The 23,651-nt window shown below is 37.3% G+C and overlaps 1 protein-coding gene across 3 annotated transcripts in view; it reads right to left on the bottom strand.

The window, feature by feature from the left end:
- Positions 1-23,384, bottom strand: part of ALCAM (activated leukocyte cell adhesion molecule) — a 204,743-nt gene extending 181,359 nt beyond the window's left edge. For 2 of the 3 annotated variants that reach the window (XM_019796245.2, XM_019796246.2), the window contains exon 1: positions 23,269-23,384. In XM_019796245.2, the coding sequence (XP_019651804.1) occupies positions 23,269-23,341 (73 nt within the window). In that variant the 5' untranslated portion in view covers positions 23,342-23,384. Of the gene's footprint in view, positions 1-21,346; positions 21,778-23,268 lie in introns of those variants that run through there. The other variant, XM_019796247.2, reaches the window with a different exon arrangement.
- Positions 23,385-23,651: the final 267 nt, after the last annotated feature.

Raw genomic sequence — 23,651 nt, 5'->3', positions numbered from 1 at the left:
TTCAATAACCTTTGTATTAAAAAATTATTACTGATAAAAAATTTAAATTCCTTTCATTGTATGTTTTCTTCTCATACTTGCTTGTCAGCCATCACAGGTGTAAATCTGTTAAGGATATGTTTGAGCAATCTTTCACAAGTCATCAAATAGGCTTACAATTTTACATTTGCAAATCACTTCAAAACACTGATCAGCAAGCAAACTCTGTAATCTCATCTTAAATGTGATTTAAACTTAAATGTGGACTGATATTTCTTTAAATGCTAATAAACATGAAGGATCATTTTAATTCCAATATGTTTGTAGGTTTATTATAATTAAATCAGAAAACTTTCATTTGCCAAAGGGAAAGAGAAGCAAGGAACATAAAAATGAGTATAACTGGTATTCTAAAATTTCATAATTATGGATAGTACTACATGTAATTAAATGTCTTAATTTCTTTTTTTTTAAGATTTTATTGATTTATTTGACAGAGAGAGACGCAGCGAGAGAGGGAACATAAGCAGGGGGAGTGGGAGACGGAGAAGCAGGCTTCCCGCTGAGCAGGGAGCCCGATGCAGGGCTCAATCTGAGAACGCTGGGATCATGACCTGAGCCAAAGACAGATGCTTAACGACTGACGACTGAGCCACCCAGGCGCCCCTAAATTTCCTAATTTCTTAATTCAAAATAAGTAAATTACTACTTGGGAGAAGTATCTCTTCAACAGTTTTGGTAATAGCATCATTGTTAAAATTATCTTCCCAGTAGTAGTTCATTTAAAAATAATCTGCACATTATAAATAGTCACATCACAGGAAGAATGATCTGGTTAAAAAAGAGTATGTAGTTTTTTAAAAAGGCTTCCCTCCTATCTCCTATCCTCACTCTCTCCTTTCACAGGTAGCCATATTAAAGCTTCTTGTATATTTCTCAGGAGAAAATACCAATGCATACACAAACATGTTAAATGATTATGTCTGTTTAAATACATTTTCACACAAATGAGCACACCATACATATTGTTCTGCCACTCCTTTCTTCTTACTATTCAAACTTATAAATAAATAAAATCTTTAAATACATATTTAGTTGAGTGAGAGAGAATCTCAGGCAGATTCTGGGCTGAGCATAGAGCTCAACACGGGGCTCCATCCCACAACCTAAAATCATGACCTGAGCCGAAATGAAGAGCGAAGGCTCAACCGACTGAGTCATTCAGGCTACCCACTCACATTATATTTTTAATAAATAAGAATAGAGAAAAATAGAGAAAATAACAAAGAATAGAGAAAAGTAGTAGGATAATTTTCCACTTTACCTGGTAATTTTTTCCACTTTCCTATTATATTTGAATATGTGTCATATTGAACTTTCTCTTGGAAGGTACAGTATATTAAAATATTCAGTTTAGGGGCACCTGGGTGGCTCAGTCCCTTAAGCTTCTGCCTTCAGCTGGGATCATGCTTCTGGGACCCTGGGATCAAGCCCCATGTTAGGTTCCCTGCTCAGCTGGGAGTCTGCTTCTCCCTCTGCCTCTGCCTCTCCCCGCCACTCGTGCACGCGCTCTCTCTCTCAAATAAAAAAAAAAAAAATCTTTAAAAAAAAATCCAGTTTAAGATATTGACAATAATGGCAATAATAACAACAGTTAAAATTTCCAAAGCCTGTACTACTTGCCATTCATTTCGCTAATCACTTTACAAAGATTATCTCACTTAGTTCTTTCAACAAACCTCTGATGTATTTACTGTTATTCCTTTCATTTTACAGATAAGGAAACTGACAGCAACACCATGTGACTTGCACACTTAAGTAATTTATTACAGTTATTCATTCTTCCTCTTTTCTTTCACAAAATCCTTAATATAACCACTTAATTTACAGTCTGTAAGTCTTGACTGTAAAGTCTCAGGACTTCGAGCCCTAAAGAACAAAAGACCCACAGGGTGTGGTTAGAACTATCTAGAATCCAATTACTGAGTTCCAAATATACCCATTTTATATTTTAAAAGAAAAAGAAAAAAAAAAGCCTGATTTCTTAAGCTAAAATAGGTTTTCCTAGAATATTTCTATAATCCAATATTAAGCTAAGGTTTAGATTCAACATCCCAATACTCAAAGATCATAGAACATTCAAATCAAATAAGTTAGTTTCTTCCTATCACTTTACAGATAAGCATTCATCAACACATTTATTATCCTTTTATACTCGTCTGTAAATTGAAAGAGACATCAGAAAATCTCTGACTAGAGTATGGAATACATATAAAAATCCCAGACAGACAAATGGCTTTAACACTTTGTAACACTATCAGAGATAGCAGTTTCTGAGTCTTGTCCAAAAGTAGCAAATTCAAAGTCAAGAGACCAGCTTTTTCCTTCAGCAGCTGAATCCTGTTTTGTTATTATTGTTGTGGGACATCTGTCCATGGAGACAGGAACTCAAAGATCAGTATCCTCATCACAGCTATTAATTCACCTCTTCCCTTCCTCCTTCATTCAGACCCTTCTCAACACCTCTATTATACAAGGTTTAAGCAATCTTACTGCTTTTCTCTTGAACCAATTCAACTTCTCTGTATCTTTATTTAAAACAGGGAGACTGAAATGAAATATAATACTGTACTCTTATGAAGTTTGTCCAGTGTTGACTAAAGCACACGTTGTATGCCTCTTTGTCTATCATAATTTCACACTCTGTTAACACTTGCCTATATTGTATTCTTTATTTCTATGGCTCAATTATTTTATTTATGGTCCACTGTGACTGGGAATCTCAATCTGGAAAATGTTACATGGCTAGCTCTTAATTGAGCATACTGATGAGAACAAAAGAAGTATAAATCATACAAAAAGAGACAATGGAAAGATTACTTTTATTTGGCAGTGGAATAAAATCACACAATACTCATAATCACATGGAAGGACGCCCACTCAGTTCTAACCTAATATCGTCATTCAATAAGCAAAGAAACAGAAAACAGAAATAAGAAGTGACTAACCAAAATCTTAGGGCTGCTGACAAAGGCAGAACTGAAACCTGGGGCTCATATTCCCTCTCCAGTCATCTGCCGTATCTGCCAAAGCTCCCTGGAAGTCAGACCTCACTGAGAAGCAAAGTTCCTAGTCCTGGTTACTGCTATTGATTCAACAGTGATAAACCAACACTCACTATTAAATGTATTCTACTTTAATCACAAAATAGTAAGTTAGTAGAGTGTATGGAGTGTTTGAATGGGGCCTGTTTTCTGTAACTTTTTTTTCATTTTATTTTATTATTTGTGAAGCAACTACATTGAACAATGTAGTTATGTGGTTAAAAAGTTCTCACTGGTTCCGCTGTGAGAATCAATGTTTATTTTTTAAAAGTTAGCAGTACATTTTGTATCCTGCAACATCCAAAGAGAAAAAGCTAATAGATTGTGCAATATTTCCAGAAGGCAAAGTAAATAACCAACAAAAAAGTAAAGTAAAAGATGATCTTATGCTTGAAGTTGTTTCTGGGTTTTGTTTGATGGTTTCTTGGTTTGTGTTGTTTTTTCTTTCTGTGGGTGGAGAAAGAAGCCTATTTTATTTTTATTTCCGCCTGCCGTTCCTATAGCAAACTCATTTGGAAGCTTAGCCTGTTTGACTACTAAATACTGCTGTGGAAGATGTAATTACTTCTCTGATATTCTATTTCTCTTATGGAGAAATCCCTAAATTTCTATGTTAAAAGTGACCTGGTGTAAAAAGAGGAGTTAAAACTCAAAATGTGTCAGTTTGAAATGTCATTAACACTTAATATGCTATTAACCAGACTGAGATTCAAACTACTGGGAAAATCCAAGTTTACTGCGTGACTTGCTCACAGTACCTTTGATGTTTGTTTTCAAATTAAAGGATGAAGTTCAGGACAGCATTCTAAATATTGGAGACTGTGCTTGAAGAAGGAAAGATACCAATCATTTCCTAGTTCCTGAATTAGAGCTTCATGTGTGAGAAGCAAGCATGCTTCTCATAGATATGCCTAACTCGATAGGAAAAAATATAACATACCTTTCCGTATTAATTTAATTTTTTAAAGAAAAAAGCCCACAACTCATTGAGAAAGCGAGTAAATATAAATGTATATATTTACTTTAATGTGATGATAGGTCTAGACTGTCAGGAAACAGAGTCAATATCTAGGGGTAGGGAATATGAGGAAAGGAGTAGGAAGGTGGGGTGTGAGGGATAGTCTTGCAAAATCTAAGCATGGGAAATAATGTCCCCAGCCAATGAAAATGGATTTCATCGGACTCTATTTGTGAATAAACCAAGGAAAAGAAAGGGTAACTAGGACCAAATTTCTCATTCATGCTGGCCTTGAATATTTGTATTCAGTTGGCCCATGCATGAACCATTGTGCAGTTGGTTCCAAACAGATGCGCAGGCACCTGTTCTAACCAGACATGTCACTGGTTCTCTCTTTGTCTTCCTAACTCTGCTTCTCCAATATCCATTTCTTGTTCCTTCAAATTTGTTCAGTCATCAGACTTCCCTTCCTAGAATTTGAGCAATCACCCACGTATCTCTCTCTTACACTCATTTCTCTAATTTTAACTTCCTCTACAAACTTGGGAAGTAACCTCTATTCCAGCCCTAGCCCCACTCTTTGGGGAAAGGGAAGGAGAAGCTCAACGCTCAAGTTTACCTCAGACACACTGATCCCTGGGTTTAGAGCAGCTCATTCAATAGTATATTAATAATATATGCTCCATCCCTCAGTGGGGAAGGAATTTCAAAAACACTGTCTTCCTACATTCTCACTGGCTCAGCCATGAGCCTGTATGGACAAGCCTTCCGCACTCCCCACAGACCTGAGTATACATACATACGCTCAGTTGGAAACTGATAGGCACATTGCGTTTTTACTTAATTATATTATTAAATGATATTCCCTACCATTACTTAACTCAGCTTCAGTTTAGCTCTAGCATTTAGCAAACTAATGCCGTTCAGATTTCTAAACTTTGATAAAGAACCATAAATTCACACTGTAGACTTTGACAACACTGCTAAATTTGGTCAATAATTCTTGGGATTTCAAGAGAGCTTTGCATCAAAATTTCTCTGTAAGAAGTTTCTAGACAGCCATTGCTCTTCCCCCTTCAAGATAAGAAATGTAGTGATTATTAGTAACAGGAGAGATCCAAATTTGGAATTACTAGAATGTACTATCAACTAGATGTCTCAGCAATGCCAAAAAAGAAAAATTGTTTTATAGTATAATGCTACTGACTCACATAAATAATCTGTGGCCGTATTTTTTTTTTTAAATAGCAATTTCCCTTTCATGCTAGTCTCCAGGTCTCGTCTTTCTCTTCTTTCTGTAGAGAGGTCCTCTCATTCCCTCCTGTACCTCCCTCTGCAGAACAATCTATCCTCTTAAACATCACTTGTCCTCTCTCGTTACAGAATACTCACTTTTCCTGTGATCACATCCTTTACCATAAAACTTAACTTTTCAAACCTATTTACATAGAATAAAATAGGGCTTGTTGATGATGAAAATTATTTCACCACATTAACCCTGGACCCTGTTTCCATAGAAAATCGAGAACTCAATTGTTTATATATTGTCTTACATGTTTATAGGAAGATTATTTTGTGGGGTCATACACTGTTAATGTGAAACTTACATAAGATGCCAAGAATCCAAGAATCCAGGCAATATTTGTCGTAAGAATGGAATAACATTTGGAATAATTTAAGAATAACATTTTTTCTAGTGGTAAAAAAAAATGTTTTTTAATTGTCATGTAGCCTATTTGATTAATCCAGACTCTTGATAGGTCATTGAGATAGCCCAACCAGTTTCTATATATTTGAAGGAAGAGAAAGTTCCACTTACTTGGCCTTTATTTGATAATAGCTTTGACTACTTTTTGATGAATATGCCATACGGCATTCAAAGTCCTATACTGAAAAGGCTAAAAGCGGGATTTGATTTTATAATTCAAAAAATAAAAAAGTACTGTTGTTAAACTTAAGTTTAATTAAGTTTAAGTTGTGCTCTTGCACAACTATTGCACATTTGGTTATACAAATATATTGGTAATTCTTTTGTGAAGTACTATTATATATGTAGTACAGAAGATTTTCAATAAATGGGACCTACCACTGACAACCAGCTGGATTTATACTGGTTTATCTGGATAAATACTCTCATAACATATTACAAAAATATAAAAATTTCTGGGTGGGCACTCAGGAGACAACTTGACTGTAAGACTTAAGAAGTAAAAGATTCCTAAAAGGATTTTTTATAAGGAACAAGAGATGTTAAAATTCAGAGTAACTGGGAAGGATACAAAGTAAGGTAAAGAAATAAATTAAGACCTCTGAAAAAAGCTTTAAGTTAAAAAGACTGTAGATATCAAAATTATTTTGCTCAGGGAAGAGGCATCAGACTTAAAATTATTACATTTTCGTCTATCAAATATCATCAAATAATGAGATACAGTGATAACTCCAATTCTAAACTTTTTTTAAAATCAGTAATGGCCTATTTCTTAAAATGATATGTTAGTTGCAAGAGCACAAGTTTTGTTTTGCAGTAAAAATAAAGTATTTCCATTTTTTTTCATGAATTTTTCTTGGTTTGTGTCTGAATTTTAAAAATGCTTCAACAGAAAATCCTTTTGCAAAAGTAATACCAGACTTTCTCCAAATTATTGCTAATATTTTACTGTTAACAGCATTCAAGGGATGACCTACAATACACATGTATTTTCTGTGGTACAGATATATTAAATATTGCCTGCATGACTGGTTAACTTTCTCATGAAATCTTTTCTATATTCTTTCTTGCCATATTCTGGAAAACATCCTGATCCACAGGTTTAATCTAAAAATTAAAAATAAGAGAAATAAAAATATTACCTCTCATGTACTGCCTATTGAAAAGGTATGCTTAGAGTTATTCCAGGAAAACCTACAGTTTTAAAAATAAGTTAGTTTAAATTAATTTCTCGATTTCTCTGGATGATCTTACATTTAATATTCAATGTTTACAGAAGCTCTAGAAGAACACAGTTATCAAAGTTTTATTTTATGTTAGCCTGGATTGGCATCTGGAAGAAAAACTAGGCTAACTCAATTCCATTTTTCCATTTCTTTTTCTTTTTCTTCTCCTTCCTTCCTTCCTCCCACCTTTCTTCTCTCTCACCCTCCCTCCTCTCCTCCTCCTCCTCCTTTTATTCTGTCCATTACTCAGTGCTCATCACTGTAAGTGTATTCTTAAGCCCCTTTATCTATTTTACCCATCCCTTCCCTCCACCTTCTCTCTGGCAACCACCAGTTTGTTCTCTGTATTTTAAGAGTCTTGATTTTTGTCTCTTTTTCTCTTTGTTCATTTATTTCTTAAAATCCACATGAGTTGAAATTTCATGGTATTTGTCTTTCTCTGTCTGACTTATTTCACCTAGCATTATACCCTCTAGATTCACCCATGTTGCTGCAAATGGCAAGATCTCATTCTTTATACATCTGAGTAATATTCATATAGATATAGATATATACACGCCACATCTTCTTTATCCATTCATCCGTGGATGGACATTTGGGTTGCTTCCATATTTTTGTTGTCGTAAATAATGCTGCAATAGATATGGGGTGCATATATCTTTTCAAGTTAGTGTTTTTGCTTTCTTTGGGTAAATACCCAGTAATGGAATTACTGAATCATATAGTAATTCCATTTTTAATTTTTTGAGGAACCTCCACAGTTCTCCACAGGGGCTGCACCAATTTACATTTCCACCAACTGAGGGGTTTCCTTTTCACCACATCCTTGCCAACACTTCTTATTTCTTGTCTTTTTTATTCTAGACATTCTGACTTGAGTATCTCATTGTGGTTTACCTTTGCATTTCCATGATTAGTGATGTTGAGCATCTTTCCATGTGTCTTTTGGCCATTTGTACATCTTGGGAAAATACCTATTCAGGTCCTCTGCCCATTTTTTAATTGGATTATTTGTTTTGTTTTGTTTGGTGTTCAGTTTATAAGTTCTTTATATGTTTTGGATATTGATTCTATAAGATATATCATTTGCAAATGTCTTCTCCCATTCAGTAGGTTGCCTTGTCATTATGTTGATTTCCTTTGCTGTAATTTTTATAATTAAAAGCTTTTTACTTTACTTACGTAGGTTAACTTTACTTTTGTTTCCCTTGCCTGAGGAGACATATCTAGAAAAATGTTTCTACGGGTGATGTCAAAGAAATTATTGCCTATGTATTCTTCTAGAAATGTTATGTTTTGTGTTTATGTTTATGTCTCATTTAGGTCTAATCAACTTTGAGTTAAGTTGGGGGCATAGTTTAAGAAAGTGGTCCAGTTCCATTCTTTTGCATATAGCTGTCCAGGTTCCCAGCACCATTTGTTGAAGAGACTGTCTCTTCACCAGTGTATTTTCTTACCTCCTTTATTGTAGATTAATTGACTATTTATGCACGGGTTTATTTCTGGGCTCTATATTCTGTTCCATTGATCTATATATCTACTTTTGTGCCAATACCATAATGCTTTGATTACTACAGCACTGTAGTGATCTTGAAATCTGGGATTATGATACCTCAAACTTGGTCCTTCTTTGTCAAGATCACTTTGGCTATTCAGGATCTTTTGTGGTTCCACACAAATTTTAGTATTTCTTGTTCTAGTTTTGTGAAACTCTAGTTCTGTTGGTACTCTGATAGAGATTGCATTACATCTGTAGATTGCTTTGGTGGTATGGACATTTTAATAATATTGGTTCTTCCAAACCATAAGCATAGAATATCTTTGAATAGATACTAACTCAATTCCATCTCTTTTTATACGTCATCTGCATAGCTTGAGTAGACTGTGGCAAATATTGTTTTTGGGAGTTTTGTTAAGAACCATAATGCAGGAGACATCATTCTCGAATTAAGTTTCTAAAAGCAATCGAAAATTTATGTCACTATAAATATTTCTTATTCATTTGTGAATATATTTTGCAATTTTAAATAAGTTTCATTAATCAAGATCTCTAATTTTCATTAATCCATCTATTCAATCATCATATATGTTCTGGGGATATGTTATATATCAGCAGACATGGAGTTTAAAAAAGATTAAAATGACATAGCCCCTGCTTGGAGGATCTCAAAATCCTCTTAAGGGAAGAATGGCAAGAATAAATACGCAACAAGTGGAGAGAGCTCTGAAACTACAGAGGATGGATGCTTTACCAAGATAGGGGAAGAATTTTTGGAGGAGATGGAATCTAAACTCTGTTCTGAAGGATGGGGATACTAGTTATTCAGGCAAAGAAAAGGTGATGGGAGAAGGTGTGACAGAGAGTGTTCTAGAATAAGACAGTGACAGGGAAGAAGAAGGCTATGGCACATTTAGAAGTATGGCTGGGTCATGGAATTCCAAGAAATTGTGTTGAAAAATGCAACTAGAACCTTTAAGGCTATGCTAAGGATTTTGTATTTTATCCTTATTCTAATGGGGAGCCATAGACTTATCTTAAACACACATGCTTTCATACTCCTAAGTTACTTCTCGCCTACTTACACTAATGACCTAAAAGAGTATGTTCTCAGACGCTGTGAACAACAGCTTGCAAGGTGTCTCGTTTTCACCTTTAAATTTAGGTTTCACCCTCAGAGGCGCCTGGGTGGCTCAGTCATTAAGCATCTGCCTTCCACTCAGGTCATGATCTCAGGGTCTTGGGATCGAGCCCCACATCACACTCCCCGCTCAGTGGGAAGCCTGCTTCTCCCTCTCCCACTCCCCCTGGTTATGTTCCCTCTCTCTCTGTGTCTCTCTCTGTCAAATAAATAAAATCTTTTAATTAATTAATTAAAGTTTCAATTTCAGAACTGCAATGCAATGATGTTTCATTATCAGATGAGAATTATGTCATAATGAATATGATACTTCTAATTAGTGGGAAAAGTTTGGGAATTTGTGGATGACTTATTTGTGTTATAAAGTGAGTAGATTCAAGGTTACAGTATGCCATCACTGTCATTTATACGTCATTTCTTGCATGGGGGAGAAAGGTGTAGTGAAGAGGAGCTACAGCTGGCAACTTCATAATTTGGAACAACCTGAGGCCTCTCTTTTTTATGTACTCATGGGAGTAAATTGGATTTATAATCATATTTTTGGGGAAGGTGGAAAGATTAACCGAGATTAAATAACTGAATAATACTAACAATTTATAGAGAGCTTATTATTTGACAATCACTGTTGAATGAGCTTCTCCCTACTGCACAGGTTAGGACAGGAGAAGGGTTAAGCCATTTGCCCATCTCACCTGATTCTTAGGTAGAGAATAGAGACATGGGCTCCAAAACCACACAATTTGGCTCCAGAGCCACATTCTCAAACTCTAATCTATAATGGAAAGTAAGCACAATAAAACAATTACTTATTTTAAAGAATCCTTAAAACTATAATGAGTAAGCTACAGGCCTCAATCCCCAGGCTGCTCTCTTAACAGCGCATTTTATTTCAAGATGAAATGTTTAAAAGCTGTCTCTGCATTGGCGATTCTTAAATATGCCAGAGAACTGGGCCATTTCTTTAACTGATAGCATTTCAGTAATAAGTTAGGAGGTCTAATGTGTGGGATTATACAATTTTCTGCAAAACTCAACAAAATAATTTCTATTTTGAATTTAAAAACTGGGGATCATCATTTTAAATGGTTTTTTTTCTTAATTGGACCTCCAATAAAAGTTACTGCTTACCATCAATTCAAACCTATACAAATTTCTCTAAATCAAAGTATAACTTTGAATCTTAGAATCTTTAAGCTTCAAACATCTTAGAAATCATATGATACAATACTTCTGTGACAAAAGTGAATCTCATAAAAGGTAAATTAACTGTCTGGGTCACACACAGGTGATGAATCAACTTAGACTGACAATATAGCTGGAGTATCTAAATCAAGGGGACAGTAGGGAAAATGAAAGAGAGAGAAAGACGTGAGTGTAGACTGGTTCCATGTAGAAATCTATAATCGTTTGGTTAAAAATCTAGGCATTGCCATCAGAAAGGATAAATACCTACCATTTACATCAACATGGATGGAACTGGAGGTTATAATACTAAGTGAAATAAGTCAATCAGAGAAAGACAATTATCATATGGATTCACTCATATGAGGAATGTAAGAAATAGCACAGAGAATCATAGGGGAAGGGAAGGGAAACTGAATGGGAAGAAATCAGAGAGGGAGACAAACCATGAGAGACTCTTGACTCTGGGAAACAAATTGAGGGTTGCAGAAGGGGAGACTGGTGGAGGGATGGGGCAACTCGATGATGGGTATTAAGGAGAGCACATGATGTGATGAGCCCTGGGTGTATATGCAACTGATGAATCACTGAACACTACATCTGAAACTAATGATGTACTATATATTGGCTAATTGAATTTAAATTAAAAAAAAAATCTATGCAGAGTGAGAAAAATACCAGCTATTTCCTCTCTCTTATTCAAATATACAGCCATTTCCATTTAATAGATAACACAAAAGTAGTATAGAAAAATTCAGTATTTTATCATTAGAAATAAACTTTGTTCTCCTTTGATGCCTTGCTACATTAGAGTGAAGTATGCTTTACAGGAATATAGCTATTTTAATTTCTTCTAGTGATTTATTATCCAAAGGATACAGAGAACTAAAAACTAGGATTTTAAAGCATATATTATTTGTAGAAACATTTTTGAATCCCATTAATAAGGATATTGCTCAATTTCTAAAATACCGTTAACATTCAAATTATAGATCCTTAATAATTTCGCTATTAAATTAGACACCACCAAAAAATCATAATAAATAGAAGCACCCTACAGTGTTCACAAAAGGAATGTAGTGGAGCTCCCTCTATTGAATTATAGTTGAGAAAATGTGCCTTGTATATAAAATCATAATTTTATCATCAAAATTATTATAATAGTAGAATTTTTTCTTTCTAAGGTCTAATATCTTTCAAATTATAGAAACACATATACGGTATCAATTTCTAAGGATAATTTTATAAACTAAATATGTCCTTATAATTTTAGAGCATGTATTCTTTCTTAATAGTTTTGGCTTGCAGGAATCACATTTAAGATTGTAATTTTCAATTCGTGGGTTTTTTTTTTCTTTTGTTTTCCTTGAGTTGATAAAACTGAAATTGCTTGACAGATATTGGGACTATGAAACATTCTTTTTTTTTTTTAAGATTTTATTTATTTATTTGACAGAGAGAGACAGCCAGTGAGAGAGGAAACACAAGCAGGGGGAGTGGGAGAGGAAGAAGCAGGCTCCCAGCAGAGGAGCCCGATGTGGGACTAGATCCCAGAACGCTGGGATCACGCCCTGAGCCGAAGGCAGATGCCCAAGGACTGCGCCACCCAGGTGCCCTGGGACTATGAAACATTCTAATAAGAATATGAAGCCCAACTTTGTTATGGAAATCCCCCAAAATGTACTTAGATGGAACTGAAATATATCTTCGAATCAGTAAAATGAGGTATTTTCACATATTTTTCTATGTGAATAAAGTGACATTATTATAGTTATATGATTACTAAAAAATGTGATTCATAACAATTACTGGCTAAGAGTCCACTATGTGTCAGGCACTGAGAAATGCTATACACTCATTACCTTATTGGAATATCTGTATCAAATGAACCTGGTAATATTGTTATCCTCATATTACAAATCAGAAAACAGAGACAACAGCTAGAAAATCAAACTAATGCTCAGATCCACCACCCAAGCACTTGGACTCCGGTGCAACAGAACCTAGGCTATGTATTAACAGTCTGTGAAATCCGTGAGCACTGACATTCCATAAAAATTAAGCAGAGAATTATTTTTTTTAAATATCATAGAGGTATCACCATACTGTCTATAATAAAATCACTATCCAGGCAGTTCAAATCTTTTCTAATCAAACATTTTGGATCAATTCTAAAAAATGATAACCTCTAAACCATACCCTAAAACTCTACTCTTTTTTTATTGTTTTATCATTTATTTTAGAAAGGAGACATATTTCTTATCAGCAAAGAGAAAAACAGCTGAGCAGATGCAGGTTTTGTTTTAATAAACAGATACTTATTTGTCATTCTAGTGTGATAAGAAAAGCTATTTTATCTCATACTAAACAGTCATTTCCAAAAGAAAATTTCTATGTGAGAACTAGGTTACCATCCACTAGAGTTGGGTTGAGTAAAGGATTAATCCAACAGGGTAAATCCAAACATGTATTACATTTTACTCTTAGATCTGACAGCAAAAGCATTATTCATAATTAGAGCCAAGCCCATCTCTGAAAAAATATAAAACCTATGTCTTATAAACAACATAAGCATTTTTCTTGGAAAGTGTCATACCTATCACCAGGTAGAGAAAATGCTTGCAGAATAACGTAAAAATGCCACAAGCCGAAATATTTAAAACTAAATGCTAGGCAGAAACTGCTTTATTTTTGAAATTACAGTTTGTGCATACTAATATTAATTCCACTATGAATATTTGTTGCCTTGTTTAAAAAATATATTCTCAGCACATACTTGCTGAAAACTCTTCATAGACATAGTGTTATTTTTTTTATATAGAAGTTGTAATAAAAAAATGTTTTACTCCTTTCCATAATAGGTCTAAAAATTACAGGGTAAAACATATTTAATGCCACTAAATTTACAGAAAATGATACTTTTATCCACTAGTAAGCAATTGTGATGAGCCTTTTAAAACAAACTTGTTGGAAGAATTGTTTAAAATATGACTTACTTAAAAATAACTGAAATCTGTTTAGTAAGACCTGTTATGCAGGGTTTACAAAATGGCATTGGTTAATCCGCCTACACAATGTATATTGTATCTACAATGAACTAACACAAATATTTGGAAACCATTTGTATAATATAAAACAGTATCAACTATTCTTAAGGCTCACATGTTGTTGTCTCTTAATCTACTGCTTTAGTTAATCTGATCCCATAGAGTATGAATCTTCCAAAATGAAAGGAAATATGAACTTACATTTACGTAGTTTATGTTTTAAAAGTCAGCCATCTTCTGTGAAAAGAGCGATGACAAGAATTCATAATAAATGCACTTCTTTCACTCATTTTCAGCCCCTATACATGTGTCATAAAGTTACGCACCAAACTATCTAAAGCTTTTGCCTTACATACGAGCATGTGTGTGCCTATTATTCCTATAATTCTCATTTTTCCCATAGTTTTAAATACATAAGAATCAACCTATTATCCTGTTTTTTTTTAAAGTTATACTTCCTCCCTAAGTCTGTACTATTAATATGAGAAGAGGCATCCCCATATGCTTATTGGGATTTTAAAGATATATGCTCTTTTTTAATTGAGATATAACTGACAAATAGCATTGTATTAGTTTTAGGTGTATTACACAGTGATATATGCATATATTGCAAAATGACTATCACAAATTTGGTTAACATCTCATCACCACACAGTTGCAATTTTTTTCTTGTGATAAGAACTTTAAAGATCTTTTCTCTTAGCAGCTTCCAAATATACAATACAGTATATACTCTTTGAACTGTAATTTCAGGATTTCTTTCTAAATGAAAAATGCACATATTCTTTGACTCAGCAATTTCACATTCAGGACATTTCCTACCAACGTAATGGCATATATGAACAAGAACATGTTTTAGGATGTTCACTACAGTTGTGTTTGTAACAACAAAGACTACTAACATTCTGCATTTCCAAGAACTGGGGAAATGATTAAATTAATTATGGTGTGTACAATAAAATCCAACACACCTTCAAAAATGAGGCAGAGCTATATGTGCTGATATGGGGTAAACCCTTATTCTCCAAAGTGTGCTGTTAAGTAAAAAACGGAAAGGTACAAAATGGCATTTCTATTATGTTCCCATTTGATTTTTTAAAGGGGGAAGTATATATGCAAATATTTACTTATATATGAGTATTTGAATAAGATCAAGTAGATCCTCTCTTCACTCCTCAACTGGTGAGTAAAGTAGGGAAATTACAGGAAAGTATTTGAAGGACTTCAACGAATTCCTGGTGACCTCCAGGAGTTAGAAGCCATGTTCCTTCCCATGATGACATCTTAGCTCATGCCATTCTCTCAGCCCGTATCTTTTGCTTGATTATTCCTCAACACATACCTCAGATGTTACTTCCTGAAAGAACCTTTCCAAATTTTTCCTAAAGTCCAGGCCAAATCTGGCCATTCTGATGTAAAATGCTCTTTATTTGTTCTTGTAGTACCTAGCAAAACTTCTAGCAAGTTATATAATTAGTTGATTGATGTCTATTTCCCAGAGAGCACATAATTTCTTGGAGAGACAAGACCCTAACTGTGTAGTAACTAGTTTAATTGCAGTATCCCCTGCACCAAGCACAATGCTTTGCACATACTGAGCACTCAATAAGCATTTATCGAATGCTGTTACATATGCTGAATGGTTAATTTTTACAAGTTTTTTTAAGTTTTTATTTTAATTTCCATTTAGTTTACATACAGTGATATATTAGTTTCTAGTTAATTAACATGAGTTTTAACCTTGGACTGGCCAACAATGTGACACTTAGGCAAGTACCTAAGTAATTTTAAGGTCCCTTATGGCTCCAAACCTTGAATCAATGAGTTAAGGCATAAATGACACTAAGAACATTGTTGTCTCAAGAAACTGGCTAATTTCCTATAGAATCTTAGGTAATCTTTTAAGCTGTGGCTTCACCTATCTCAGCTGTCAAATAAGAGAACCGAACCAGATGAACGTCTAAGGCAATTTCTCGTTTTTTCCAACAATATCTCTTCTGGGGTGCCTGGGTGGCTCAGTCAGGTAAGCATCAGCCTTTGGCTCAGGTCATGATCTCAGGGTCCTGGGATCAAGCTGCATCGGGTGCTCCGCTCAGCAGGGAGTCTGCTTCTCCCTCTCACTCTCCCTCTGTGCTCTCTCGCGCTCGCTCTCTCTCAAATAAATAAATAAAAATCTTTAAAAAAAAGTACCTCTTCTATCACATTTTACTTCTGACCATGATTTGCATGCCTTTAACCCTTCAAAATTGTGTGTGCTCTCTCCCTCCCTCCCTCTCCCTCTCTTCCTCTCTCTCACACACACACACACACTTAACTTTCCATAATTTTATTCCAGGAGAAGATAGGGTTCAGGCATAGGATAGTGGTTTTATTAACACTGCTTGAGCCTCTATAATCTCTCATAGATCTTGCCAAAGCATCTGGAAGAGGAAGGTGAAAACAATGAATACAGGGCTAAGTAAGGATACTCGCTGCTGTCAAATCCCCCACTGGCTGACTGACTACAAAAATGGTACTAATTCCCTCTCCTGGTCTTTATCCATACTATTTGCCAAGTGTTTTTTAGCTCCTTCCATTCAGTAGGAGGAGATGATTCCCCCACCCTTGAATTTGAGCTGGCTTAGGACTTGTCTTCACAAACTGATTGTGGCAGAAGTGATGGTTTGCCAGAAGAAGCTTTCCGTATTTCTGTTTTCTCTCAGAACCCTGCTTCCACCAAGAGAACAACCTAGGGAAGCCTATTAGAGAATGAAAGACCACGGAGAAGAGTCAATTTTCCCTGAACACCCAGCCAACTCCCAGAAGCAAAGCTGCCTAGCCTGACACGGAGCAGATTATAGTAAAATGAAGATATCTAAAATCAGAAAAACACCCAACTCTCCAGACTAAGTTGCCAGAATGCAAAATAATGAACTGAATAAAATGGCTGCTGTTTAAACAACTATGTTTTGGAGTTGCTACTACACAGCATAGTTAATTGATATACTATGGTTCAAATTTTAATAAGACTAGCTAGCTACACATGTTTTTATGTCTTCTTCTTGATTTGGAACTAGGTAAACTCCATACCCATAAACCCTCCGACCGTTAGGGAAAATACTTGGGAATGTGCTGACAAGAGTTTTTGCCACAGTGACGAACGCCCTCTCCCTTCATTCTGACTTATTAATGAGGACAAAACTATGGCATCCTTTACTTTGTGTGCTTAGATAATATTCTCTCAACCTTTCCTACCTCCATTCCCTTTTGGGGTTTTCTGAGTACCTGAAACACTTATATAGATGGACCAAATAATACATGGGTGCCTAATTAGGAATAGTCAGTCTTGGCATGAATTGTCCTAGCCATATTGTTGGCTGCCCCAAGTCAGGTGACCAGTTGTAACTGATACAACTGTGGCTTACATGTACAAAAAGACTTAAGAGCTTCCTTCAATTGTATAGGTATCCCTGATAATTATTTTTAAATCCAAATTAATAGTGGAGCTACCAAGAAACCTCAAAGAAAAACAGAATGGGAATTGTGCAAATGGCTGAGAGGATTTCAGAATCAGATTGAAATCAGCCTTCCCTAGACAAGGAGTATAGCTCCCAGGTAAATTTCAAACACTATTATTCTCTTGGTATCTCAGGTCAATTTGGTCTCCATTCCAAACCATGGGATCCTTAATGTTTTATACCCACTACAACATTCTGAGGTTCCAGGCTAAAACCTCACATCTCTCCTATACTTGACATTAAAGGGGCTTGTGGCCTCTTATTGATACTTCATTGTACCTGATAGATAAAACAAGTTAGAAAATGCATTTTGTCAGGATGAGAGTACGTATAGTTAAGTAGTCTAAGACAGACATACCAACAAGCAAGCCATTAATAATTATGGTGGCTATATAATTTGTCATCCAAACTGCACTTTCGAGGGTGAAACAGGGTACCATTAATAATTGAATCAGGACATCAGGATAAACCAGGACTGTTGTGGCTATAGTAAGGCGGGGTGGGGGGGGGGCTGGCTAGCAAGCCAGAGAAGGTGGACAGGGGTCTAATTTCTGATTAATCTATTCTCCTGCAGTTTAGTTTCATTATGTTGCAATACTATTAATTCTTAGACACAGGCATGTTCATTGAAATACTTCAACTCAAAGTCGGATTAAGTAATCCTTTGATTAGAACTGTTTTGGATTGGACTGATTTCCCCCTGAATGTTATGGATAATTGAGAACTGACTAGATAAATAAGTGAGTAAGTACTAAAAGCTACTTTCATTCTTGGAACACATACTACAAAAAAGGACTATGATAATAGGTTACCATAAAACAATTACTGAATACCACAGCACATTTGGAACTAGTCCTAGCTGAAATATATATGATATTACATCTAATAATAAGGTGGGGAGGGAAGCATACAAATTTTGTTATTTAAAGAGAGAAATCAACGGGTCGAAAATATCAGTAACTCCAAATATATAATAATACTTTGTACACTATAAGGATACTTGCAATAACTATAGGATTTAACCTTATCCAATAGTCTATAATATCCTCTTCTTAAATATAAAAGACATGTTAGTCTTGACTTTGTTCTCCATAGGGAAAATTCTACCCCAAATAAAAAAAATGAGAAATATAAATGAACATTTTTCCAGTCCTTTTTTATTTCTTATTGAAAATAAAAAGGAGCTGATATCCAAGAGTAAGTAAATAAATAAATATTAAGTCATCATATACCACTCTTAAGGAAACTTCCTTTAATATTCCAGTGAGTTAGCTCATTTCTTAATATGCCACATAAATTCATGTATAAGAAATGAAATGGGCCTTTGTGAGAACCTAACAATGAAGAATAAAATTGACTAGGAAAGTTAAATTCAAGTTTTTATGTGAACATGCTATTTTTAAAATTTTTTCAAAAGATTTTCTTTATTTACTTGAGAGAGAGTGAGAGAGATCACATAGGGAGAGAGGCCGATGCGGGGCTCAATCCCAGGAACCTGAGATCATGACCTGAGCCAAACGCAGATGCTTAACCGACTGAGGCACCCAGGCCCCATATACATGCTATTTCATCATAGCTGCACTTACGTTGCTTTTCTGCATATTTGGGATATATATGCGTGTGTCTGATTGAGTTAACAGCTTCAGAGAGCTAGAACTCTTTGGTGTTTTTTACTAAATAAATGGCCAGAATAGAAAGAAATGTGTTTAAGACTATGAGACAAGGTAATACAAAGCATTTAAGATACTGCATGACAAAATATGGCCGTCTAACACCAAGTAATGCTGACAACTTAGTGCTCAATTTTACAAAGGCCTGTGTTTAGTGACATGAAAACTTGAGGGGAAAAAAAGAAAAAGGAGAAAAAAGGAAAAGAAAGCAGACATTTTTGCCTGACTTAAAAAAATTGTGATAATTAAATGTAATAGTGTTTTTCTATTAACAATATAATAAAAGTCTTAATTAATATAGCATGTTTTAGTTGAAAAATTCAAAATGCTGAGCAAGGGAATTACTAGTTTCATAAAAATCAGAATCATGCATTACACAAAGGGAGAAAATTTTACAAATGGGAAATGAGAAGGAACAGAAAAATAGCTTTCCCAAAGTCAGAACATTCTTATATGGCGTAACTGAAAACTAAACACGTGAGAGTTCACTCCAATAAAAAAGAGTAATTTCTGGTAACACTTAAGACTACTGAAGTAGGTTTTTATTGATTTTCCTCTTTATAATAAGTTAACAGCAAACAAGCATTCTCTTCCAAAATTCTATTTAAAAAGATAAACTAGGTTGAATTTTCTAAAAAGTCTGAAAAAGTTTGGAATTGTCACAAAAATATTTTGCATTTGCATAGATTTTAAAGTCACAGTAAAGCTTTACTATTTTCTATTTCTTTCAATATTGCACTTAAAACCACCTTGCAAATCAACTATTTTGTTTAAGGGCATCTTTAGGATGTACATACAGGCTTTGTCACATGAACATATTAGCATCAACGATCACTTAACATTTCATTCTAGGAACCACACACGTAGTTTAAATAGAGGCAATCTTCCAGGAGGAATGGGTTACCCTAATGGGGTTTTTTGAGGCCTAAAAATCTTTCCCACTGTTGGGTCTTTTTCCCCAGGACAGTGAGAGACTAATTCCTCTCTACCACACTTTTTTTTTTTTTAATAGCCCTGTTCAGGCCTGGAGGAGTAAGCACAAGATATTATAATGGATTTATACAAGTAGGAAAAAAGATGGAAAATACGAAATTGGGTTCCACTGACATTTTCTAGCAACACAATTTATATGAACTGTATCCATTCAGTCTGTCTGAAAGCATTAGAAAAATACAACTGGATAATGACTCTGCCTTGCCCAAATCAGTTTTTTACCTTAGGTCATTAGAAACAATTTTGAGCTAATGAGATCTCAGAGAGTAGATCGTTAGTCCACTGTTTTACTTACACATGAGAAAGCAGAAGCCCGAATATGTGAAATAACTTGCTCAAGTGCCCAAAGATGAATGATGCTGAGCCAAGCCTAGAAAAGCAGTTTACTGAAAATAGTACCCCATTAAGTTGTAAACTGCTATTGGATTAAATAAATCATCAAGGAAAAAGCAATATTTACTGGCAACTAAGCAGTTTGCAGTTTTTAAATTAATAAATTTTAGTAGTCCCACACCAGGCAGTCTGCAAGGACATTATCTGAGTTGATGCTTTCCCCAAGGCCTATTGAGGTAAAACTGAATGTGCTGAGAACTTAATATCCCACTGTGGGGAGAAAAAAAACTTTAAGTGTGCTTATGTCTTGGCATTAACCTTGTTATCAGTGAGAAAATAAGAAAAATTCCTGAGGGGGGTGCACACAAATGACCCAAGAGAAGAAACAGTTAACTGCGGGGTCCCACCTCCTTGTAAATAATCAAGGAAAGCATTTTTTAAAGCAATACAAAATGTCACCACAGGCTGACGCTCTTTCTACAAGGATAATGAGATTCTTGTTTCCTCGGATGCTGAGCAATTATTTCATTGCCTTTATCACCGAATTCAGTTTCTGTGGTTCCTGCGTATTCTCCCACTCCCTTCAAAACAGGTAACATGTCATGCCTAAACCATATCAATAACTATGTGGAGACTACAGACCAAAAGCCCTGCAGGAGCAGTTTCACAAACTCGAATTTCTGTTCTCTACATCTCCACACAGGGTAGGAAAAGTGCTCCGGAAATGAAGGGCTGCAGGCGGGTAAGTCAGTTAGTCTCTTTGATTAAGCCAGCCATTGGCACTGCAGCCCCGCCGGGCTCCGCTATGCTGACGCTCGGAAGGAGGCGCACTTCCCTAGCAGGACTCGTGTCCTGAGTCTGGACAAGGGGCTTTTAAAACACAGTGACACGGCACCGAGAATTCCGCACATAATGCCGACCTGATAAATTCAAAGAAACCACTGATCGGAGGGGCTGAGGTTTCTGACCCTCGGATCAGCCGAGGTCGGCAGCGCGGCGCGAACACTTACAGCTCACCGAAAGCGCGCAGCTGGGTACTGGCTGGAAACGCGAGCTTGCGACTCCAAAAGAATCACGCAGAAGGAAGTCTGAAAGCGGAAGCTTTCCCCTTTTAGCAGTTACATGTGAGGAAAAATTTGTCCCCCGAGGTGGCTCAACGGAAAATAAATCCCAAAGCGACCGCACGGAAAAGGGAACTGGGCGTGTGCGAGTGGTCCCGGGGTGTGGGTGTAGGTGAGATTGCACTCTCAAAGTGACGGGAGGGTTGAAATGAAAACCAACTGTGGGAGGACGGATCTTTGCATTTTACTAACGACCTCACCCCATCAACCCTCCTGTCCCCTGGGCTCCCGAGTGAGTACCCTTCCCTCCCACATCGGACAATGGGACCTTGAAAAAGTGAAATACACAATGTTGCCAAAGTCAAGGGGGTCTCCCCTTCCCACCATCGGGTGTTCTTACCCCACCCCACCTGCTTTATATCCGGTTCTACTCGCGTTTCACAGGCTCCGCCCCAGAGCCAGAGATTTGTCACAGATGCCTCTTTCTCTAGCCTCAGAACTGCAGGTGAGCTCATTACCTCACCCAGAAATGTAACTTTATCATAAAGAGATCCGGAGAGGGCACCCCCCTCCCCCACACCAGCACCACTGGCCGACACAGTTCACAAACACTTATGATCAGACTCTAGCCCCCAGCCTCACTTTCCCTCTCTTCCTGGGAGAGATCCAGAGGCTTTCAAACCTGGTTTTGGCCTCAGTTTGCCAACAACTGAAGGAACGTGCAGAAATTAGAGATGCTAAGGGGAAGTGAGTCTTTCTTTAATAAAAACTAAAGAAAAGGGCACGAGAACAAACAGAAGCCGAGAAAAAAAAAACCACCAGGAAGTAGGAGTTTCACTTGCAAATGTCTATCTACAAAGGGCTAGAGATAAACTTCAAAGGGAGAAAAAAAATCCAAAAAAATCCTCAATTCTAGTGATGAAATGAACCTGATGCTCCATCAACCGATGGCGAACATACAAGATGCCCTGTAAGGACCAACTCGCGTCAGCCGACCGGTGGGTCTCAGGATGACAGCCCCAGGGGCCGTCCCTGGGTAGGAAAGGGATTCCCGGCTAGATATTTTAGTTATTGGGGATTTTGCCTATTTTTCTTCTGAGGCTCAGTACATAACTGAAAACTGAGGTTGAATCACAGGTCCTAAAAAATCCACAAATCGCTCACTAAGGTCTCACAACCCTGGCTGCAAATTCCAGTTCAGGCTGTGTTCTGTGCCTACCACCACCCACCCCTACACTCACTACCCACCCAGACGATGGGGGAGGGGCGTTCAAACCACGATTTAAGCTGTTCGAGGTTTTTAAGGGAGTGATCAAAGTCCTCCCTTTCTCTTCCACCCCTCCCTTCTTCACCTCTCACCGAGCGGAAGTTACCAGGGGATTTAATACGAAAAAGTGCGGGCAGTTACTGCCTCCGAGCTAAGCGAAAGGAAAACTGCCCCGAGCGCAGTGACGTGGAGTTTGATATCCAAAGACTGAAGGAATTGTCAGAGGGCAGGGTCTCGCCGCCTAGGCTCTGGAATTGTCAGAGGGCAGGGTCTCTCCGCCTAGGCGGGAGCCGCAGGGGTAAGGGGAGAGAACCAGAAGAATCCTACCCACCGGCCCCTGGAACCCCAACGCCCGCAGCACCCAAAGTTCCTGGAGATTTACCCAATGCCCCCAGTCGCTGCCCAAACTTGAGCCAACCGGCCGGGCCCAAACGTGCGGCACAGGTGACTGAACCCAGGGCTAGCTCTGTGCCCGCACCGCCGTCCCCTTACCTCCCCCAAACGCCCGGGCGCACAGCCCCGGAGGTGCGAGGCCCCGGCGGGGAACGTAGGAAATTACCCCCGGCCCACATCGGCCTGGGGCTGCTCTGAGGCCCCTGCTCACCTGGCCTGAGGACAGCGGCGGAGATCAAGAGGCAGAAGACTAGACGGCAGGAGGGGCCCGCCTTCGATTCCATATTCCTCCTCCTCCTCGGGGGCCACCGACAGAGTCCGCACCGCAGGAGGGGGCGTCGTCCCCGGCCCCGCGCTGCCCGCGAGCTCGCAGGTCCGAACGCAGGGGCAGCGGCTTCTCCCAGACACACCGCCCCCCCTGGGCTGTGGGCACTGGACCTTCGGGTCTCCGCCGCAAGCAACTTTCCACCACGCAGTGCCCCAACTCTTCCTCCCTCCCCTTCAGCACCTGCCCTTGGCCCCTGGGCTGCTTCTCCCGGCACCGAAGACCGTCTCTTCCCTGGAGACACTTGAGTATTTCGGAAAGGTGTAGGT

The sequence above is a fragment of the Ailuropoda melanoleuca genome, chromosome 1 (assembly GCF_002007445.2).
Source record: "Ailuropoda melanoleuca isolate Jingjing chromosome 1, ASM200744v2, whole genome shotgun sequence".
NCBI lineage: Eukaryota > Metazoa > Chordata > Mammalia > Carnivora > Ursidae > Ailuropoda > Ailuropoda melanoleuca.
The sequence above is the reverse complement of the archived record's forward strand: the minus strand, read 5'-3'. Positions and strand labels throughout refer to the sequence as shown.